General features: G+C 40.0%; 1 protein-coding gene across 1 annotated transcript; it reads right to left on the bottom strand.

Moving 5' to 3' along the window:
- Positions 1 to 6,054: 6,054 nt before the first annotated feature.
- Positions 6,055 to 18,569, bottom strand: ATG12 (autophagy related 12). Its single transcript, XM_059175820.1, has 4 exons — positions 18,125 to 18,569; positions 14,417 to 14,553; positions 7,777 to 7,839; positions 6,055 to 7,169 (listed from the first exon to the last, which is right to left on the bottom strand). Exons 1-4 carry the CDS (start codon positions 18,285 to 18,287, stop codon positions 7,110 to 7,112), a joined length of 423 nt encoding a protein of 140 aa, XP_059031803.1. The 5' UTR covers positions 18,288 to 18,569; the 3' UTR covers positions 6,055 to 7,109.
- Between the last annotated feature and the right edge of the window lie 23 nt (positions 18,570 to 18,592).

Below are 18,592 nucleotides of genomic sequence, written 5' to 3'. Positions count from 1 at the left end.
GGAGATTCTATTTCTTCTGCAGTGAGGCTACCTAGGCTCAAAAACCACATCCATCATGGTCAGCCCCTTTCCTTGCTTCATTCTCAAACCCTTCTACCAAATGTCACATTTTATACCTCCGTATCTTTTATGATTTCCTGCCTTTCTATTCCTATTGTTACTATACATGCTTCAGCGTCTATGTTGGCTAGATTGTTGCAGATCTCCTAAACAGCATTCCTTGGTTCCAGCAAACTCCTCTCCTCTCCCTCTGCCGTTGGGGTAAATTCTTTATTCACAGCCACTTAGATTCTTATCCTAAGGCAACAGCTCATGATGTCATTTCCCAGCCCCATATTTTCAGTAACTCTTATTTCTTTTTTATTTATTTTTATTTTTTTAAAGATTTTATTTATTTATTTGACAGAGAGAGATCACAAGTAGGCAGAGAGGCAGGCAGAGAGAGAGATAGGAGAAAGCAGGCTCCCTGCTGAGCAGAGAGCCCGATGCGGAACTCGATCCCAGGACCCTGAGATCATGACCTGAGCCGAAGGCAGCGGCTTAACCCACTGAGCCACCCAGGCACCCAAGTAACTCTTATTTCTAATACACAAGTTTGTCAGTCTGGCATTCAAAGTTCTCCACCTTTTGCCATTATTTACTTTTTTTTTTTTTTTAACAAGTAGATCTTTCAGCAAAATGGAAGTAGCAACTATCTTGTGTTTACTCAATCCATTCCTTTAAGCTTCTTCTCCTGACTAGATTCTAGAAGGTCTTAGCTCAAATGCTTTTCTCTCGAGTGAACTATATTTCCCCCTGAACTGGGGTGATAACCAGTATCCTTCTTAGGGCACTAACTACATCAGAGCATGTAATAGTTGCTAATGGGAGTCATAATGTGAAACACAGAACCTTTAGGACAGTGTCTGCTTACATTCTATTTTTATATCCCCTTCAGTGCCAAGCACACAGTGCCCTGTGTATGCTTAAAGGGCAAAGTTGGGAAAAACAGAAGTAATTGTCTAGAGTAATTCGATTGCTTGGTGTTCTTTAGGGATCCTGGGGTAGTGAATTCAAATCCAGCAGACTTCTCTCAATTTTTTTTGGTTTCTGTGCAAAGGACACCTGAATTCTTCCCGGAACAGTTACACTGCTGAAAAGGAGGAGGAGGCGTGGGAGGAAGAGGAAGAAATTAGAATAAGAGGAAAATGATTGGCATCATAGGCTCTATTAACAAAAAGTAGAATACCTAGACCCAAGGAAGTAGTATTTCCACTGTACTCAGCATTGCCCAGGGCAATGATTATCACATTTTCAGACACTGACGTAGGGTAGATATCCACAGAAGGAAATAAGAGTTACTAAAGATCTGGAAATAATGGTCTCTCCATCCATTCAACACATTTTTATTTTTTTTAAAGATTTTATTTATTTATTTGACAGAGAGAGAGATCACAAGTAGGCAGAGAGGTAGGCAGAGAGAGAGAGAGAGGGAAGCAGGCTCCCCGATGAGCAGAGCCCGATATGGGGCTCAATCCCAGGGCCCCGAGATCACCACCTGAGCCGAAGGCAGAGGCTTAACCCACTGAGCCACCCAGGTGCCCCATTCAACACGTTTTAAAGAAGCACGTGCTATATGCTAGGCACTCTTCACAAAATGAAGGCTCTGCCCTTATAGGGCTGGAGTGGGGTAGAGGAAGATAGACACGCCAGCGAATATGACAGTATGTGCGGAGAAATGGACACATAATGTACACAAATGTGTAATAGAGACAAAAACAGCAGGAGAAGCGGGATAGAGAGGGTGGTGAGATCTGTCATTTTACAGGTGTTCAGGGGAACACTTCCCTGATGAAGTGGTATTTCAGCAGGGACTGAAGGGAAGTTAGTGAGATTTGTAGCCGTCTGGGGGAAGTTTACAGGTAAACAGTTAAATGCAAAAGCCCAGGGAGGAAATATTAAGTGTTTGATGAACACAGATAGGGGCAGCAGTGAGTGGAAGTAGGGATTACAAATCAAATAGGCCCTCACAGAACAATGTAAATCACTGAGGGAGTTTGGCCGGAGAGCAAGCAGATCAAGGGAAGCCAATTATTTGGCTATTAACAACCATCTGAGTGAGAGATAACAGTGGCTTTGGCCAGAGTACTGGCAGAAGAGAGGACAAATGGCTGCTTTTGTAACAGGTTTTGAAGGTAAAGCTGTTAGGATTTGCAGATTTGGAAGTGGGTTGTTAGAGAGGGATCAAGAATGAGCCACAGCGGGGTGCCTGGGGAAGGGGGGAGCTCAGTAGGTTAAGTGTCTCCAGGTCTTGATCCTGGAGTTCCAGGATGGAGCCCGGAGCTGAGCCACTGTGTTGGGCTCACTGCTCATCGGGAAGTCCGCTTCTCCCTCTCCCTTGCCCCCCCCCCCCCCCCCCGTTCTCTCTCTTGCTCACTCTCTTCTCTCTCAAATAAATAAAATCCTTAAAAAAAAAAAAAGAGTCACAATGACTGTAACAGATTTGTTACTGACTAAGAAGATTTAGGGTGACTGGGGTGGGAATGAGGAAAAAGATAAGCTTTAAAGGTCTATGTAGTAGAACAAACTGCAAATAGTTGGAAGAGGCAGGAGGAAGAGAAGGCAGCTTTGTAAGGAACAGAGCCGTCTCAAAACGGTAGGGCCTTCTTTATGGTGACTGCTCTGAGCAGTCAACATACACTGGCCATGTATCCGCTGTGAGGACACAGACAGAACTGCAGATTTGTAAGGACTCTTGTAACCTACTCAAACATACATAGTTTATTTTTCATTAACATTGTGTAAGAAAACAGGTACATCTAGTATCTGGTACCAAACCTTTTTCCTTTCTATTATTTCTAAAAACTCAAGTTAAAAACACCCAAGATTTCAGGGGTGGCTCAGTGGGCTAAACCTCTGCCTTCAGCTCAGGTCATGATCTCAGGGTCCTGGGATAGAGCCCCGCATGGGGCTCTCTGCTCAGTGGGAGCCTGCTTCCCTCCCTCCCTGCCTGCCTCTCTGCCTACTTGTGATGTCTGTCAAATAAATAAGTAAATCTTAAAAAAAAAAAAAAAAACCACTCAAGATTTCAGTTTAAATCTAAAAACCTGCCTAATGAGAACCAAAGTGCTGAGAATAGGGATCTTGTCTTATATACCAAAGCTGAGGGCATATAGGCACTTAGTGAGTGAATAAATGGAAGGTGCAAATAAGAGTTGTTTCAAGACTTTTTTTTTTTTTTTTAAGATTTTTATTTATTTATTTGACAGAGAGAGATCACAAGTAGACAGAGAGGTAGGCAGAGAGAGAGAGAGAGAGAGGGAAGCAGGCTCCCTGCTAAGCAGAGAGCCCAATGCGGGACTCGATCCCAGGACCCTGAGATCATGACCTGAGCCGAAGGCAGCAGCTTAACCCACTGAGCCACCCAGGCGCCCAAGACTTTCGATAGATCTTGCTTAACTGCCCCTTGAAAATGTGGTGCCCATTCATATTTCATGCACCAACAATATGACGAGACTTCCCTCCCCACAACTTTGCCAATACTGACAGTCATCATGCTTTCTACAACTGCTAATGTGGTGACAATTAGCATCTCAGTTATTTGGGTAAGTAAGGGGATTCTGCATTTTTTGTGTTTTAGTAGGCATCTGCATTATAAATTTTTTAAAAATTTTAATTTCTGTAGAGCTAACAGTGGTATGATAGTTTCTGGTGTATGATATAGTGATTGAACAATTCCATGCATCACCTGGTGCTCATCACAAGGGCTTTCCTTAATCCCCATCACCCCCACACTTTTTCTTCTATGAACTGCGTTTTAATATTTTTTGCTCATTTTTCTGTTTTTTTTCATCTCCAACTGGTATGAGTTCTTCATACACACTAGAAGTTAAGAGCATACATATGTTGCAAATATTTTGCTTTATCTTAAGCCATATAAAAATTTAAGATTTCTTTTCTTTTTTTTTTTAAAGATTTTATTTATTTATCAGAGAGAGAGAGAGGGAGAGAGCAAGCACAGGCAGATAGAATGGCAGGACAGGCAGAGGGAGAAGCAGGCTCCCTGCCGAGCAAGGAGCCTGATTCGGGACTCGATCCCAGGACGCTGGGATCATGACCTGAGCCGAAGGCAGCTGCTTAACCAACTGAGCCACCCAGGCGTCCCAAGATTTATTTTCTTTAATGTTGCTTTGCCACGTTAAATATTTTGCAGGTTGCATTAAAAAAGTTCATTTAATGTATAATGAATTACTACGAATGTATTAAGAAAATGTACTAAATATTATGTGTGGGTAGCAAATAAAAAACCAAAAGGATCCTATTTTCAGGCACATTACAATCATGGAAGGTTATTATATGCACGTTTATTTTATTTTAAAGGTTTTATTTGAGAGAGGGAATGAGGGGAAGAGAGAGAGAGCATGAGAAGAGGGAGGGTCAGAGGGAGAAGCAGACTCCCTGCTGAGCAGGGACCATGATGCGGACTCTATTCCAGGACTCCAGGATCATGACCTGAGCTGAAGGCAGTCACTTAACCAACTGAGCCACCTAGGCTCAGGAACGTTTATGATAAACTATGCAGTAGGGCTGTGATACGCACACTTATCTACAATGCAGTAGGGCTGTGATAGTGGAAGTTCACTGTGAGTGTTCTTATGAAGCAGAGAGTATCCTGAATGATTTATACAGGCTTTAAGGAAAGTTAAAATCAGAATTAGGCAGAGAGGTAAGATGTGAAGCGGGGGGAGTTCTAGGTACACTTCCAGAAGTCAGCTGCATGAGCAGGTGTCAGGAAAAGGCACATTCACGGAACAGTGCATTATCTGGCATGGGCTGGCTCATGTTGTAGAGAAAGAGTAAGACTACACCTGCTGAATTGTTTTGAATCCTTTCCTTCCATTATGTGGCCTGTAGCTGCCTTCACCAGTGCCAGAAGCTTGCCCAGGATAGTATAAACCTTGGAAAATGAAGCAGAAGCTGCAGGAAGGGAGATTTTCATTTTCATACCCCTTGCACACCACAGACCAGCCCATTTTGGGTTACGCACAGATGAATCAGGTTGACTAAAGCCATATAATCTTAGGCATGGTCAGCACTTTCAGTTCTCTAATCTGAGTAGATTATGTATTTAAGGTCCCTTGAGGGTAAAACGTCTAGGAAATCATAGATGCCACACAGTATCAAATCTTATTTGGGTCACTAATAAACATTTTTAGCTTACCTTATACCCTAAGTATGGGGAAATCCTGATGAGATCCTTGGCATGGATAGTCAGAGGTGGAAGCACTGTACTCTATTATTATCTATGTTCCGTGGCTCTGGGTCACTGTTGCACAGTAGGATAAAGAACAACATAGCAGACATCGATTTTTTCATAAACACGGAAAACTTAAAATATAACTGGAAGGTTCAGTGCCCTCCAACGTCCAGGTTCAATTACAATTAAGACAGGTTAAACCAGATAGCTGCAAAAATATTTGTGAAGTGTATTTTAGTTCTAGTCACTTAATAACTTGTGAGATCCAGGCTTAAAAGTAAAAGTTGCAAAGTCAGCATGGAATGATAAAATCCTTTGGGTAAGGATTTAAGAGATAATAGTGTAAATAATGTTTAAAAAAAAATGTAAAGTCCTATCTATTCTTCAAGGTTATCAGAGACAAAAACAGGTAAAGTATGGCGGCTCCTGGCTCAGTTGGTTAAGCGTCTGCCTTCAGCTCAGGTCATGATCCCAGGGCCCTGGGGTCGAGCCCTGCATCAGGCTCCCTACTCAGTGCGGAGTCTGCTTCTCCCTCTGCCTTTGCTACTCCCTCTGTTCATGCTCTCAATCTCTCTCAAATAAAATCTTCAACACAAACAAAAAGGTATGTATATTTAGCTAACCTGAGATTTCTTCACTGTAAACTGAATTGTTCCCTAGCATACCCTAAGGCTAATACAGGGCAGATCATTAACCATAAAGTACATTGTGGGATTAAAGGGACAAAAGTGTAGTTCAAAGGTTTTTGACAAAATCATGTATTCCTATTATCTTTGAAAATAAACACTCAGAATTCTTGTATACATCTTAGATCCTGCTTGGACATTTCATTTAATTTATTGGAATGCTTTTTGAAATACCGTATTACCATTACAATACAGAATGGTATAATACAGACTCGCACTTCAATTACCAGTCTAACAGCATCAGAAAAAATGGGACTTTTAGTCATAGCATGAAATATATATAGAATCTAAGGCTCTCCAATTATTCAAGTGTTTTCAACTTAAAAAACATTGTAAAAAACTCAAAAGATGTTGCTAGGTTTACTGAGTGCTTCTGACAGTGTAAAAATAAGACATAAAATAACACCAGTTACAACCATTAGGACTCACAATCATTTAAACAAAAGGACTGAAAAGAGTTGTATGACTTAATTGTCCAGAATTTGTAAAATTCCTTGTTTCCCAATAAAATATTCTAAAGCACGCATATTATCTAAAGCAGCTTTCCAGTGTATCAACATGCGTGCTCTCTTGGCTAGTTGTTTGCTAAAAATTAGCAGGAATCGCTTTTTTCCTCCACTATCATCTGGCAAAGATATAAAACCAAACTCCTTAACTCGATCTGCCAGCTAGGCTACCCCCTACTGGACTGTGTAAGACATAAACCCAGCAGGACGATGGAACTATTTCCTAACTGTACATGAGAAAAGGCATACCCATGCCTCAAACTGAACTTCCCTGAATACACACAGAAAGAATCCTTCAGAAAACTGACTTTCACAGTGGGGAAAAAAAGCAGCAGAGTGTTCTTTCTACAAGTAAACAATTTCAGTCACTGAGAACTGGTAGAAAAGAAGCCTTTCTAAGAAGTCTTAGTCTCCTTTTTCAACTAGTTGGTGGCCAACCTGGAACAGTTGTAGTTCGTGGGTATATTATAAAGCCAAACTTTTATGATTTGTGTATTAATACAAATCATATTTTTGTGAGTCCATCTACTCTATGGATTTCTTTATGCATAAACACGATTCATAGTAGATACATGCTGTGTAAAGCACATACACAAGTCTCTTGTCACAAGTATCAACTTTTTCCAGAGCTGTTCGCTTTGCAAAGATTCATTTGGGTAGGAAGAACTTTTTCTCTGTACTTCATCCCCAGGCCTGAGATTTGCAGTAATGCAGGACCAGTTTACCATCACTGCCAAAACACTACAAAAAGAAAAAAAAAAAAAGGCAATAAATTAAACTCCATTTAATTATTATTCCTAGATGAGACTAAGGAAAAGAATGTCACATATATCATAAAATATCCTCCACCATGTAAGTTACCTATAAGACTATTTAACAGATCCAGATTACTCTCCGATTCAGATCAGTAATCATAAATGTTTAATAAAACCTAGCATTTTAGGCATGGGTGGGCTTCCTTTCCTACATCTCTGAAGATAAGGTATGTACTGTTTTCTAGTAGTGGTGCTTAGTGTGTACATTACAGCCATTATACGGCCATTAAACTCTGAGAATGTTGAGTACAGTCATTCTTATTATGTAGCTTTCCTTTTCAATGTCTTCGGAGGCAGATCTGGATTACTGTACTTCAAAATCATGGTCTGTTGGTATTACTTATTTCTTAATTCTTCCATCACTATAGTCTGAGATCCACCTATGTTCTAAGTGTTAGATGTAACAAAGTAATCTCTCCTTTCATGACCGCTAAGAATGGCATATCATCTCTTAAAATGTTGTCAGTTCACGATCACATAATACACACAGATGTGCATACTTCATTAGGAATCAAAGCACTGATGTTTATTACCTCATAGAGGGTTCCAACTTCCTGGTCTGGGGAGGGGGCAAAGGACTGATTGACATAAATAAACTGCAAGAAAGAAAAAGAGGATTCATTTTTAATGGTATTCTGATTAATTTGCACTTTTCTGGGTTCAGTCAGCTATTTCAGAATTGTTTTCAGAATTGTAAAAAACTTCCCTAGACTCCTTCTAATTCCAGTAACTTAACTTAACTAATGAGATCTCTCAAAGATCAATCACCTCTTTTCTCTGGAGGACTAAAAGTAACAGAATTTCTGGTCCTAGAATAGTGGTTCCCAACTTTTTATAAGTAAGAAACTTTTAAATATTGTCTTTACAAATAGCATTTGAAGGTTCATTCAAGAAAGTACTAGAAAAACTCATTTTCCCACTTATAATTAAAGACAGAATTTCTTCTGATAAAATGCTATACATAGCCCCAAATCAAGAAATCTAATATTTGAGCTATATGTGTACTTTGCTGTGGTGGGGGGGAGGGAGATGACAAACATGGTTGGAGATATATACCTTGTTATCACCTGGGAAAACTCTCAAAGGTACAGCACTTCAGATGGAGTACCACTACTATTAAGTCAGTTTCAGCCATGTGAGGATAAAAAAAAGTAACATAATTGAAGTAAAAAAGTAACATAGCCTTGTTCTTTAAAGGATTCACTCTTCAATGATTTAGTTTGATCTATTTTCACGAAAACATTTCTAGTACTTAAAACATTTCTGGGAGCACCTGGGTGCCTCAGTCTGTTATGTGTCTGCCTTCAGCTCAGGTTTGGGATCCAGCCGTGCATCAGGCTCCCTGCTCAGCCGGAAGTCTGTTTCTCGCTCTCAAATAAATAAGTAAAATCTTTAAAAAAAAAAAACCAGTAACAAAACAAAAAAAATTTTTGAAGACCCTAAAATGAAAGGCCACAGTGTCAAAGTGGCTTTTGATAATTTTCTTTTTTAGAATACAAAACACATTATTTGCAGGTTAACATACTCAATTTTCCTTTGTAATCAAATTCTAAGGCTAAAACTTCCTGGGCTTAACATAGTCTTTTTTTTTTTTTTTTAAATTTATTTATTCGACAGAGATTACAAGTAGACAGAGAGGCAGGCACAGAGAGTGGGAGAAGCAGGCCTCCTACTGAGCGGAGAACGGGATGCGGGGCTGGATCCCAGGACCCTGAGATCATGACCTGAGCTGAGCTGAACTCAGGGCTTTAACCCACTGAGCCACCCAGGCGCCCCTTAAAATAATCTTTAAAGAAAAAAAAAACAACAGCACTGGAATAGTTGCTTGAGAGATACTACGTGGGTTACCAGCCGTAACAAGAATAAATATAGCTTCCATGTCTCCCCAAGGCAATACAGTGTAATTGAGAAGAGAAACTCTCTAAGAGATAGATCTAGGTTTGAATTTTGGCTCCAAATACAAATAACATTTCTCACCCTATTTCCTTATTTGTAGATGTGGAAAATAACAATACCTGTGCTTCATGGGGCTGCTAGGAAAGATAAAATGAGATAGGACACATGATGGATCAGTGCCTGGTGTATGTACTCAATAGACACTAGTTATGATGATTAAATTATTTCAAAATAGTCCACGTGTCATTATCAACTCATGGTTAAGACTAATGTTCTAACAGGGGCGCCTGGGTGGCTCAGTGGGTTAAGCCGCTGCCTTCGGCTCAGGTCATGATCTCAGGGTCCTGGGATCGAGTCCCGCATCGGGCTCCCTGCTGAGCAGAGAGCCCGCTTCCCTCTCTCTCTCTCTCTGCCTGCCTCTCCATCTACTTGTGATTTCTCTCTGTCAAATAAATAAATAAAATATTAAAAAAAAAAAAAAAAAAAAAGACTAATGTTCTAACATAAAAACTCAAGAACTTAACACAAATCAGTGTGCATTTTAATGTTAATTTCCTATAATACATACATAATAATTTGTGTTTAGTTCCTGGCAGTTTTGACTGGACAGAGATTTTAGTCTTGGTACATTTTAAATTAGAAGAATGGCTCTCGATGACTGTTTATTTTAGCAAATAGTCACTGAGTGTTTCCTATGTGCTGGAAACTGCACAAAGTGTGGAACTATGAAGATTATTATGATCTCCCTCAATGAGTTGTTGATCTAATGGAGAGGCAGATACACAAATATAAAAGAATACAGATGGGGAAAGTGCCTGTGACAAGGTATACAGTACACAGAAATGTGGCATCAGTTCAGCCTAGCAGAAAGGTCAGAGAAGTTTCCTGAAGGAGATACTCGAGAAATAAACAGGATTTACTAGGTGAAGAGAATAAGGGCTTTGGAGGCAAATGGGCAAAAGTAAGGACTGTGAGGGTTGAGGGGACAGTAGAGTAGATGTAGTAGAGAAATACAGGAACTCAACATGGTTTGTATAACAGGAGTTAGCAATTGAAAGCAATTAATAAAGAAAAGCAGTACACCTAATTTAAAATTCCATGAAAGTAAAATGTTCATGATGTACTCTTTTGCTAAATACTACAACGTGGGAAGATAAAATTATTTTCAAAAATAATTTTACTTTTAAATTGCTAGACTTCGCTCTCATCATTATGAAACTGTCTGTAGTAGCTTCCTCAGGAAGGGTTCATGGGAACAATTCCAAGTTCTTGCACATTGCTAACAGTTTATGTCTATTGAAAGTCAGTTTTGGGGGTGCCTGCGTGGCTCTGTCAGTAAAGCATCCAACTCTTGGTTTTGGCTCAGGTCATGATCTCAGGATCTTGCTATCAGCTGAGTCAGGCTCTGTGCTCCAACATGGAGTCACCTTGAAATTCTCTCCTTCTCCATCCCCTTGGGCTTCTCCCCAGCTTGCATGCACTCGGTCATGCGTGCCCCACCACTGACAAAAAAAAAAAAAAAAACAAATAAATAAAGCCAGCTTTGTTGCATAGAAAATTCTTATCTCAATTTCTTTCTTTATAACTTTGCTATCAACATTTGATGATAATTTTCTTTCAAAGTCATGTTCTCTTTTTTTCCCTATGTGTCTAAAGGAGTTTTGTTTGTTTTTTTTTTTTTAAATTTCAACCCTAGTTAATCTCACCAGAATACTTCTTGGTGCTTGTTATTTTTTGTTGATATGGTCAGGTAATTTTTCACTATGTAGTTCCAATTCTTATTAAGAAATTTCCCTTAATACTTTTAAATATTCATTTTGTTCTTTTGCCTTTTCAGGGACTCCTGTTATCCATATGTTCACTGTCCTTTATCCACACTCAATTACTTGCCTCCTTTTCTGAAATATTTTTTACTTTTTCTTTCCTTTTTTTTTTTTAAAGATTTTATTTATTTATTTGACAGACACAGATCTCAGATAGGGGGAGAAGCAGGCAAAGAGAGAGAGAGAAGGAAGAAGCAGGTTCCCTCCTAAGCAGAGAGCCCAATGCGGGGCTTGATCCTAGGACCCTGGAATCACAACCCAAATCGAAGGCAGAGGCTTTAACCCACTCAGCCACTCAGGCACCCCTACCTTTCTTTCTGATTAAAAAAACTGGCCTTTATTGGACTCCTGGGTGGCTCAGTCAATTAAGCATCTAACTCTTCATTTCGTCTCAGTGACATGAGTTCAAGCCCTGAGTCAGGCTCTGCACTAGGCCCGAAGACTACTTAAGATTCTCTCTCCCTTTCCCTTTTGCCCCTCTCCTAGAAAAAAAAAAAAAAAACAACACCACCACAAAACAGGTTTTTTGCCTCCTATTTTTTCCAAGGCATTATTGGTTATTTGGTCTTATGTTTCTCCTACTTAAATCTTCATTTCCAGAATAATTTTTAAAATTTATAATTCTTTTCCTGAGCTGTGTCACTTCAATTGAGTTTTCCTAATGTTGATTTCTGATGTTCTTTCACATCTTTTTTTATTTTTCTTAATGTCTTTTAGCTTGTTCTGGAATATTAAGTTAGTTATTGACCTATATCACAGGCACATCTTTTTGGCATGCTTTCATTGTCTTCAGGAATGTTATTTTTCTTTCTTATAACATTGTATGGGATTTAACCTTGATACTTCTCCGTTGCCCCCCAACCTTGTTTTTTTTTTTTTAAAGATTTACTTATTTACTCTCTTGAGAGAGAGAGCAAGAGTGGGAGGGTGTGAGGGATAGGAAGAATCTCAAGCAGACTCTGTGCCAAGGGCAGAGCCTGACATACGGCTCTATCACAGGGCTCTGAGACTGGGACCCAAGCAGAAACCAAGAGTCAGCTACTTAACCAACTGCGCCACCCTGGTGCCCCTCATTGCTTATTTTTATATGTAGTTTCTTCAACTTTAGCTTTCTACTTTCTCTCCACTTTGACCTGGCATTTCTATTTCCTTCTTCTTTCATGTTACTAACGTGCTCAATTTTGTTTCACTTCTAGAAGTTCCTCCTCAGTGTGGGGACTTGTCCTGTGATGGAGCCCTACTGAGTCTGTTTGGAGAGCTTTCTGGGGCTAAACTGCCCCAGCCCCTTCAGCCCTCCTTGGGGCAGAAGCACTGTAATCACCTGCTACTGCAGAGGAACAAATCCTCTCAATTTCGGCTACCATACTTACCGCCTGCTCTACTTCCCAGTGAATACACGCTGGCTATTTTTAGGCTCTCCTTCTCTCAGTGCTGCCAGCTGCCGAACCTGTCGCTTCTTTCAGCACATTTGGTGATGCCATGCATTTTAGGGTTCATGAGGATACTCCCTCAACTAAGTTTGTTATAAATACTCACCAACTGTTCTTTGGTTTTGCTATCTAATCAACAGCATTTTTTGTGGTAATGTGAAGATCCAATCTCTGACACCACTATCTTCATTGAATCCCTAGCATTGTATTTTCCTTAACATCCATTTTGCTTAAAATACTGTGGAGTACAGCTAAATGAAAGTCAGATATGAGTTCTACTTCAGTCAAGGGAAGTGACAAAATGATTCTACTTTTGTTTGTTTCCTACTGCTTCCATGGAAAGAACTCATCAGACTCACTACAAAGGTTTGAAGTTGAACCATATGAAACTGCTATTTTTACCTGTTATAATGGTTGACTGATGGCAGTTTTACATGGTTCAAGCTAATACACATTGGTATCAAGCAAGTGTTTTCAGATTACGGATTACAGGCAACACAAAGAGTCAAGACTCTAACATAGGACACGGCATCATTTCACCTTCTACTCAGAAATTTCTGATAGTAATGCTTTAATTATTTGGCAGTTTTCTATTATTTCCAGTTTTCTATTTCACCAACTCTTTGGGCTGTATCCTTTGTACAGACAGCTTCTGCTCATTTCTCCCAAGTCTGTGTCCTCAGTCCCCTAATGTTTCCATTTAGTCTTGGATGCTAGTAAAGTCCTCTGCTCCTGTGATTTTAGCTACCATAAGCATGTCGATGACATTATAACCTGCCACGTATCCTTGGCATTTCTTTAAATTCTATACGGCCATCTTGTAAAACACGCTTTTCTCACTCTAAATGATCACAAAAGTAACTTCCTCTGGAAGATTCTTTGGCTCTATGCTATTCCTGCCTCAAACACCTTCTATTTATTGACCTACCCTGCACTTACTTTTGTACCTATAACCTTCACGAGAGTCACTTACAGCCAAACTCTTAGGTCAGTTTCTTCCCCGTCAATAACAAAAAGAAAAAAATTCCAACACATACCACTTTAATAAATTAATTCACTCATTTTATGTATCCTTAAGTTCATAAACAACTATAACACTAACACTAATGCATACAAATCTTAATTCGTATTTTAAAAACACTTACTGATTCTTCATTTACCAACTACTTCTTAAACTACCTGCGTTAGTATAGACCACAATTGTGATCTGCAGATAAAGGTGTCTGATATGTTACTTATAATGTGACAAAAAACAACAACAAATATATGTAGCCATTTAAAATTCTGTAGTGAGAGGGCGCCTGGGTGGCTCAGTGGGTTAAGCCGCTGCCTTCAGCTCAGGTCATGATCTCAGGGTCCTGGGATCGAGTCCCGCATCGGGCTCTCTGTTCAGCAGGGGCCTGCCTGCTTCCTTCCCTTCCCCTCTCTCTGCCTGCCTCTCTGCCTGCTGTGATCTCTCTCTGTCAAATAAATAAATAAAATCTTTAAAAAAAATAAAAAAAAAATAAAATTCTGTAGTGAGATACCAAGTCAAAAACCAGTGGCATTTAAAATATTATCCTCACAACTGCCACCACAAAGTGTTTACCATGTACTGTATTATGAAATAGGTTATCTTCCTTAGTTCTTCCATGACATCGCAAAAAATATACTGCTTACCTCAAGAAGATTGGGAAGGAACACTGATAGTAAAAAACAAATTTTAAAAAACCCAGAACTTTTCTGTACTAATATTCTAAGAGAGCTCTTTCTGCATGAGCTTTCAGTGACTGAGGAAAAAAAAAAAACCCAACACAGTAGGTTAAAAAGCAGTCTGCACTGTAAAAGCAAATCAAAAATTGTTTCATTTCTGAGTTCCCCAGAGAATTCGATGAAGTACAGAAATTCCATCAACAAAAGAAATACAGACATTACTAAAGGAACATATGTGGCTCCATATTCATTTCTGTGTACAACAGTTATTCACAGTTGCCTAGGAACTACTGTGAATTTATGTAGGGAAATGACCACTGTTACTTTCATACCAACTGTTCAGAAGCCACAAGCTTAAGGAACTTTTTGATGAAATCAATGAGTCCTTGAATGGTTCGGGTTCGCTCTACAGCCCACTTCTTTGTTTTCATTATAGGGGTGTCTCCCACAGCTTTCAACAGGACATCAACTGTCAAAGAAAAAAAAAAAAAACACTGGGAATTACACTGAGCCATCCAAAGTAAATGTGATATAAAAGATTTCAGAAACTTAAACCTTTAATTGACATACAGTTTATGTATTTATGATACTGGAGGCATGTCTAAGATGTACAAATGTTAGGTAATATTCTTTCTCATCATGCTTTTGTGGATTTTTTCCCCTTGACCCTACAGTCCCATAAAGACCTCCCCATGAAACTGACCTTTAAAATGCATTTGCATGTAACAGGCAATTCCAAAGAGAAGATATGAAGATAGAAGAGGAAAAGATAGTACAAAAGAAAATAAGAAAAAATATATAAGATAATGTTATGTCCTTTTTCAACAGCCAAACTAGTAAAGTTATAATAACAACAATGTAGACAGTATTACTGTTGGGAAAGTAAAATTGTACACCCTTTCTGGGGAATATTATGGTAATAGATATCCAAATACTTCAAGATATACTTTGACTCAGTAACACTTCTAGGAATCTAGTCTAAGAAAAATATGAGATGTGAAAAGAGTCACTTAAAAGGATTTCACCTTTGTTGAAGACTTTATTTTTACAGAAAAAAACAAAAAACAAAAAAACAACCTTGGTAAACCTAAATACCCAGCAAGGATATTTAGAAGATTGGTTAAATAAAGGATATTATATTCTATGACAGAATTTATGTAACACAGTAGAGCACAAAATTCTAAATTCCCTGGGATCAAAATCCTGCTTCTGTCACTTACTAGGTTATATATCAGGACAAACTTTTAATCACCCTGTACCAGTTTCTCCATTTGTAAAATGAGGATATCATCTACCTCACAAGGTTATGAGGATTAAATTAGTTAATACACGAAAAGTACTTAGAACAGTATCAGCTCATAACTCATACTTACTGAACCCTTTGATTATTAAGCTGCCACTAGAGAAACATTATAAAAACATACTTAACAATGTGACAAAGTTATCAAAATGTACTAAATACAAAACAGTATGTAAGACAGGATATCAATTTCATTAAAACCACCACAAACACATATTCACAGAAATGAGGACTATGGACCAAAATGCTACTTCTCAGTAGTGACATTAGAGACGATCACTTGATTTTATTTGTGCTTTTTGTAACCACCAAGTTTTCTACAATAAACTTAATAAACTAATAAAAAGTATTAAAAAGGAAATACAACTAGGAGCCAAAAGACTTCAGATAGAGAAATCAAGTTTCAATATCTAGACAGGGATGCCTTGGTGGCTCAGGTGGTTATGGGGTCTGTCTTTGGCTCAGGTCATGATTCCAGAGTCCTGGAATAGAGTCCCCCATTGGGCTCCCCGCTCTGTGGGGAGGCTGCTTCTCCCTCTGCCTGCTGCTTCCCTGCTTGTGCACACGCTCTCTCTGACAAATAAATAAAATCTTAAAAAAAAAAAAAAAATCCAGATATCTACAATTAAGAGTTAACACTGAAAGCAAAATAGTGTACTGCTGCCCCCTACAGTCAATTCTATCCTACTACATCCTCCTTGTCTCATTCCTTGGTCTTCAACATTTGAAGATTCCCACCAGGTCTCTGCAGTTTATTCAAGGTTTGCCCCTAGAATGAATGAACCCAGAACACAGGACACATACAATTTATCTTCCAGCTAAAGTTTATTTTCCTTTCTCCATTTAATAATTGTAACTTTAGTTAGTTAAATATAAATGAATTGGGAGATAACAGAGAAGATTTTGGTTGACTCAGCTTCCACCTACCTCCCTTAACCCTTGGGACCTACCGATAACTCAACTATAACTGGGTATTTCAGTAAAGTGAGGCAGAAAATATTGTGAGTTATATATACTACTGAAGGAAGAAGAGTGGGAAGGCAAGAAGCTAGGTAAGTTACTTACAGTAGTTATAGCTGTAACTTTTTTCTTTTTTTAAATTCTAAAGGTGATTTGCTTGGAGTTCTCAACCATAGCTATATATTAGAATCAAGATTTACAAGAATACAGGAATCCACAACAATTAATTTAGAATCTTCTGGAAGTAGTGCACTGGTAAGTTCAAAAGCTCTCCCAAGTAATCCTAATTAGTACCTAAGGACCAACAACCTTGGTCAGCTTCAAGAATCTGTATTCTTCTGTAGCTTAAACTAAAGGTGGAGCATATGAAATACTGAAGCTTCTTCCATCAGAAGAGATCCTCAAAAAAGGACAACTTCAGGGTATATATTCAACAGCTAGAAACTCCTCATCACAGAGGCGAACTCAAATGCTCCCAAGAGCCAGAAAATGAAAATACCATTTCTCAATGGTGGTTTAAAGAAAAACTATGCAGACTGAAGAAAACACGCCCATATAACCTGAGGCCGTATCTGGGTTATGGGCCACTAATTTTTTCCCCTCTGTTTTCCTCAGGTATCTTCAGGGTCAAGTAGTAAGCTTTTGACTGAGGCTGTCAAAGCCCACTCTAGGTCGTCCCCCCACCCAACAAATAAACAAAAAAACCCTCAACAATAAAAAAAAACTTTGAAGTTTGTTTCTGCTTATAGTAAAATGAGAAAAAAAAAAGAATCATGGAATTCTTCTGAAAGACTCTACTGCTTCTTTACAGAAATCATCACAGGTTTCTGTTACTCTACTAGAGCATCGTGTGGAAATAACAGAGTGTGTTTCTCCCCCAAATGTAGAGCCGGTCTGACTTCAAACGGAGCGGGTACCAGGAGACCATTCTCCAAAAGCAGCAGAAACTGATGTTCTATCCAAAGGCTGTGAGATCACGGACTAGAAGACATGCCATACCTAGATTTTAAAACTCGGGACTGATAAAAACTGAGGCCTAGGGTCAACCAATCCGAACTGTAATCGCTGATGCGAGGATTTTTTTCAGAGGCAACTCTACAGAGGATGCTCAAGGCCAAGTGACTTCCTTAGGATTTTCCATCAACGGCGAACTAATTCCCAAGCAATGAAGGGTTTGAGGACTAATTTAAGCAATGAAATGACTCGCTTATAAAGGTTCCAAACCTTTGGGGGTGGTTTGGGGTGGGGCGGAGGAGGAGGAGATCCTATGCCTTTGGTTTTTCTCTTGACACTCTTCAAACTTGATAAAATTTGTTTTTGGTACAAAGAGTGAATTCACAGGCACTTGATATAAGGCGTTTCTTCTAATCCAGACTTGCCACCGACCATCCCTAACTTAACCTTAAGCCATTCATCATCAAGTCATTACGTCCCCTGTTAAGCACCTGGAGCTACCCGAGATCCCACTCAGCCCCCACCTCCAACCGGCCCGCAGTCTGGCCAATTCAAGGAGGAGTGGAACGCAGTACAGGAAGTACTGTGGCGGTCAAGGACCCCACACCACACCGCGAGGGCGCGTCCGGAGCCCGCCCTCCCCGGAGCTACCCAACGCAAAGGTCCCGAAAGCCGAAAACCACACTTCCTCTCTCCTCACTGGTCAAAAGCCACCACTGGGCCCAGCCTCCTCGACAGTTTGCTCCTTTATTGGCCGCCAGGAACCCCGTCGGACTCAATCTAAACCTCCCGCCTCTGCCTGGAGAGAAACTGCTCTCAAAATTACTTTTTTTCTTGGTGTCGCCGGCAGGTTCCTCTGTCCCCGGGGAGACCGCAGCGGAAGAAGGGGGATCCGGAGTGGCTGTCTCTGGGGAGACCTCTGTAGGTCCTTCGCCTTCAGCAGCGGTTGAGGGAGGAAGCTGCAGCGCCGACTCCGATTCCTCAGCCATCTTGCTCAGTAGAAGGCGAGGGCGGAAGTGGTGGCTCAGCGTATTCAGGGGGCGGAGTTTACGGCAGGGGGCGTCACTGAAGAGGCTCCGGTGTGGTGGCCGGGGGAACTCAACCCAACGGTGAAAGTTGGAGTTGTCAGTTGGTCCTCTACGTGGAACATGCCACAGAGCCCTGACTACTAATCCCGCAATTACGCTTTTGCACGGCAACAATCCTCCGGAAGGAGTCTGCGAACCACGTACCCGCGCACCTCGTAGTGCGCAGGCTCCTCTCTGATTAGCGGGCTCGGGACCGGAGATGTTTC

Source organism: Mustela lutreola, chromosome 5, assembly GCF_030435805.1.
Source record: "Mustela lutreola isolate mMusLut2 chromosome 5, mMusLut2.pri, whole genome shotgun sequence".
NCBI classification, from domain to species: Eukaryota; Metazoa; Chordata; class Mammalia; order Carnivora; family Mustelidae; genus Mustela; species Mustela lutreola.
The sequence above is the reverse complement of the archived record's forward strand: the minus strand, read 5'-3'. Positions and strand labels throughout refer to the sequence as shown.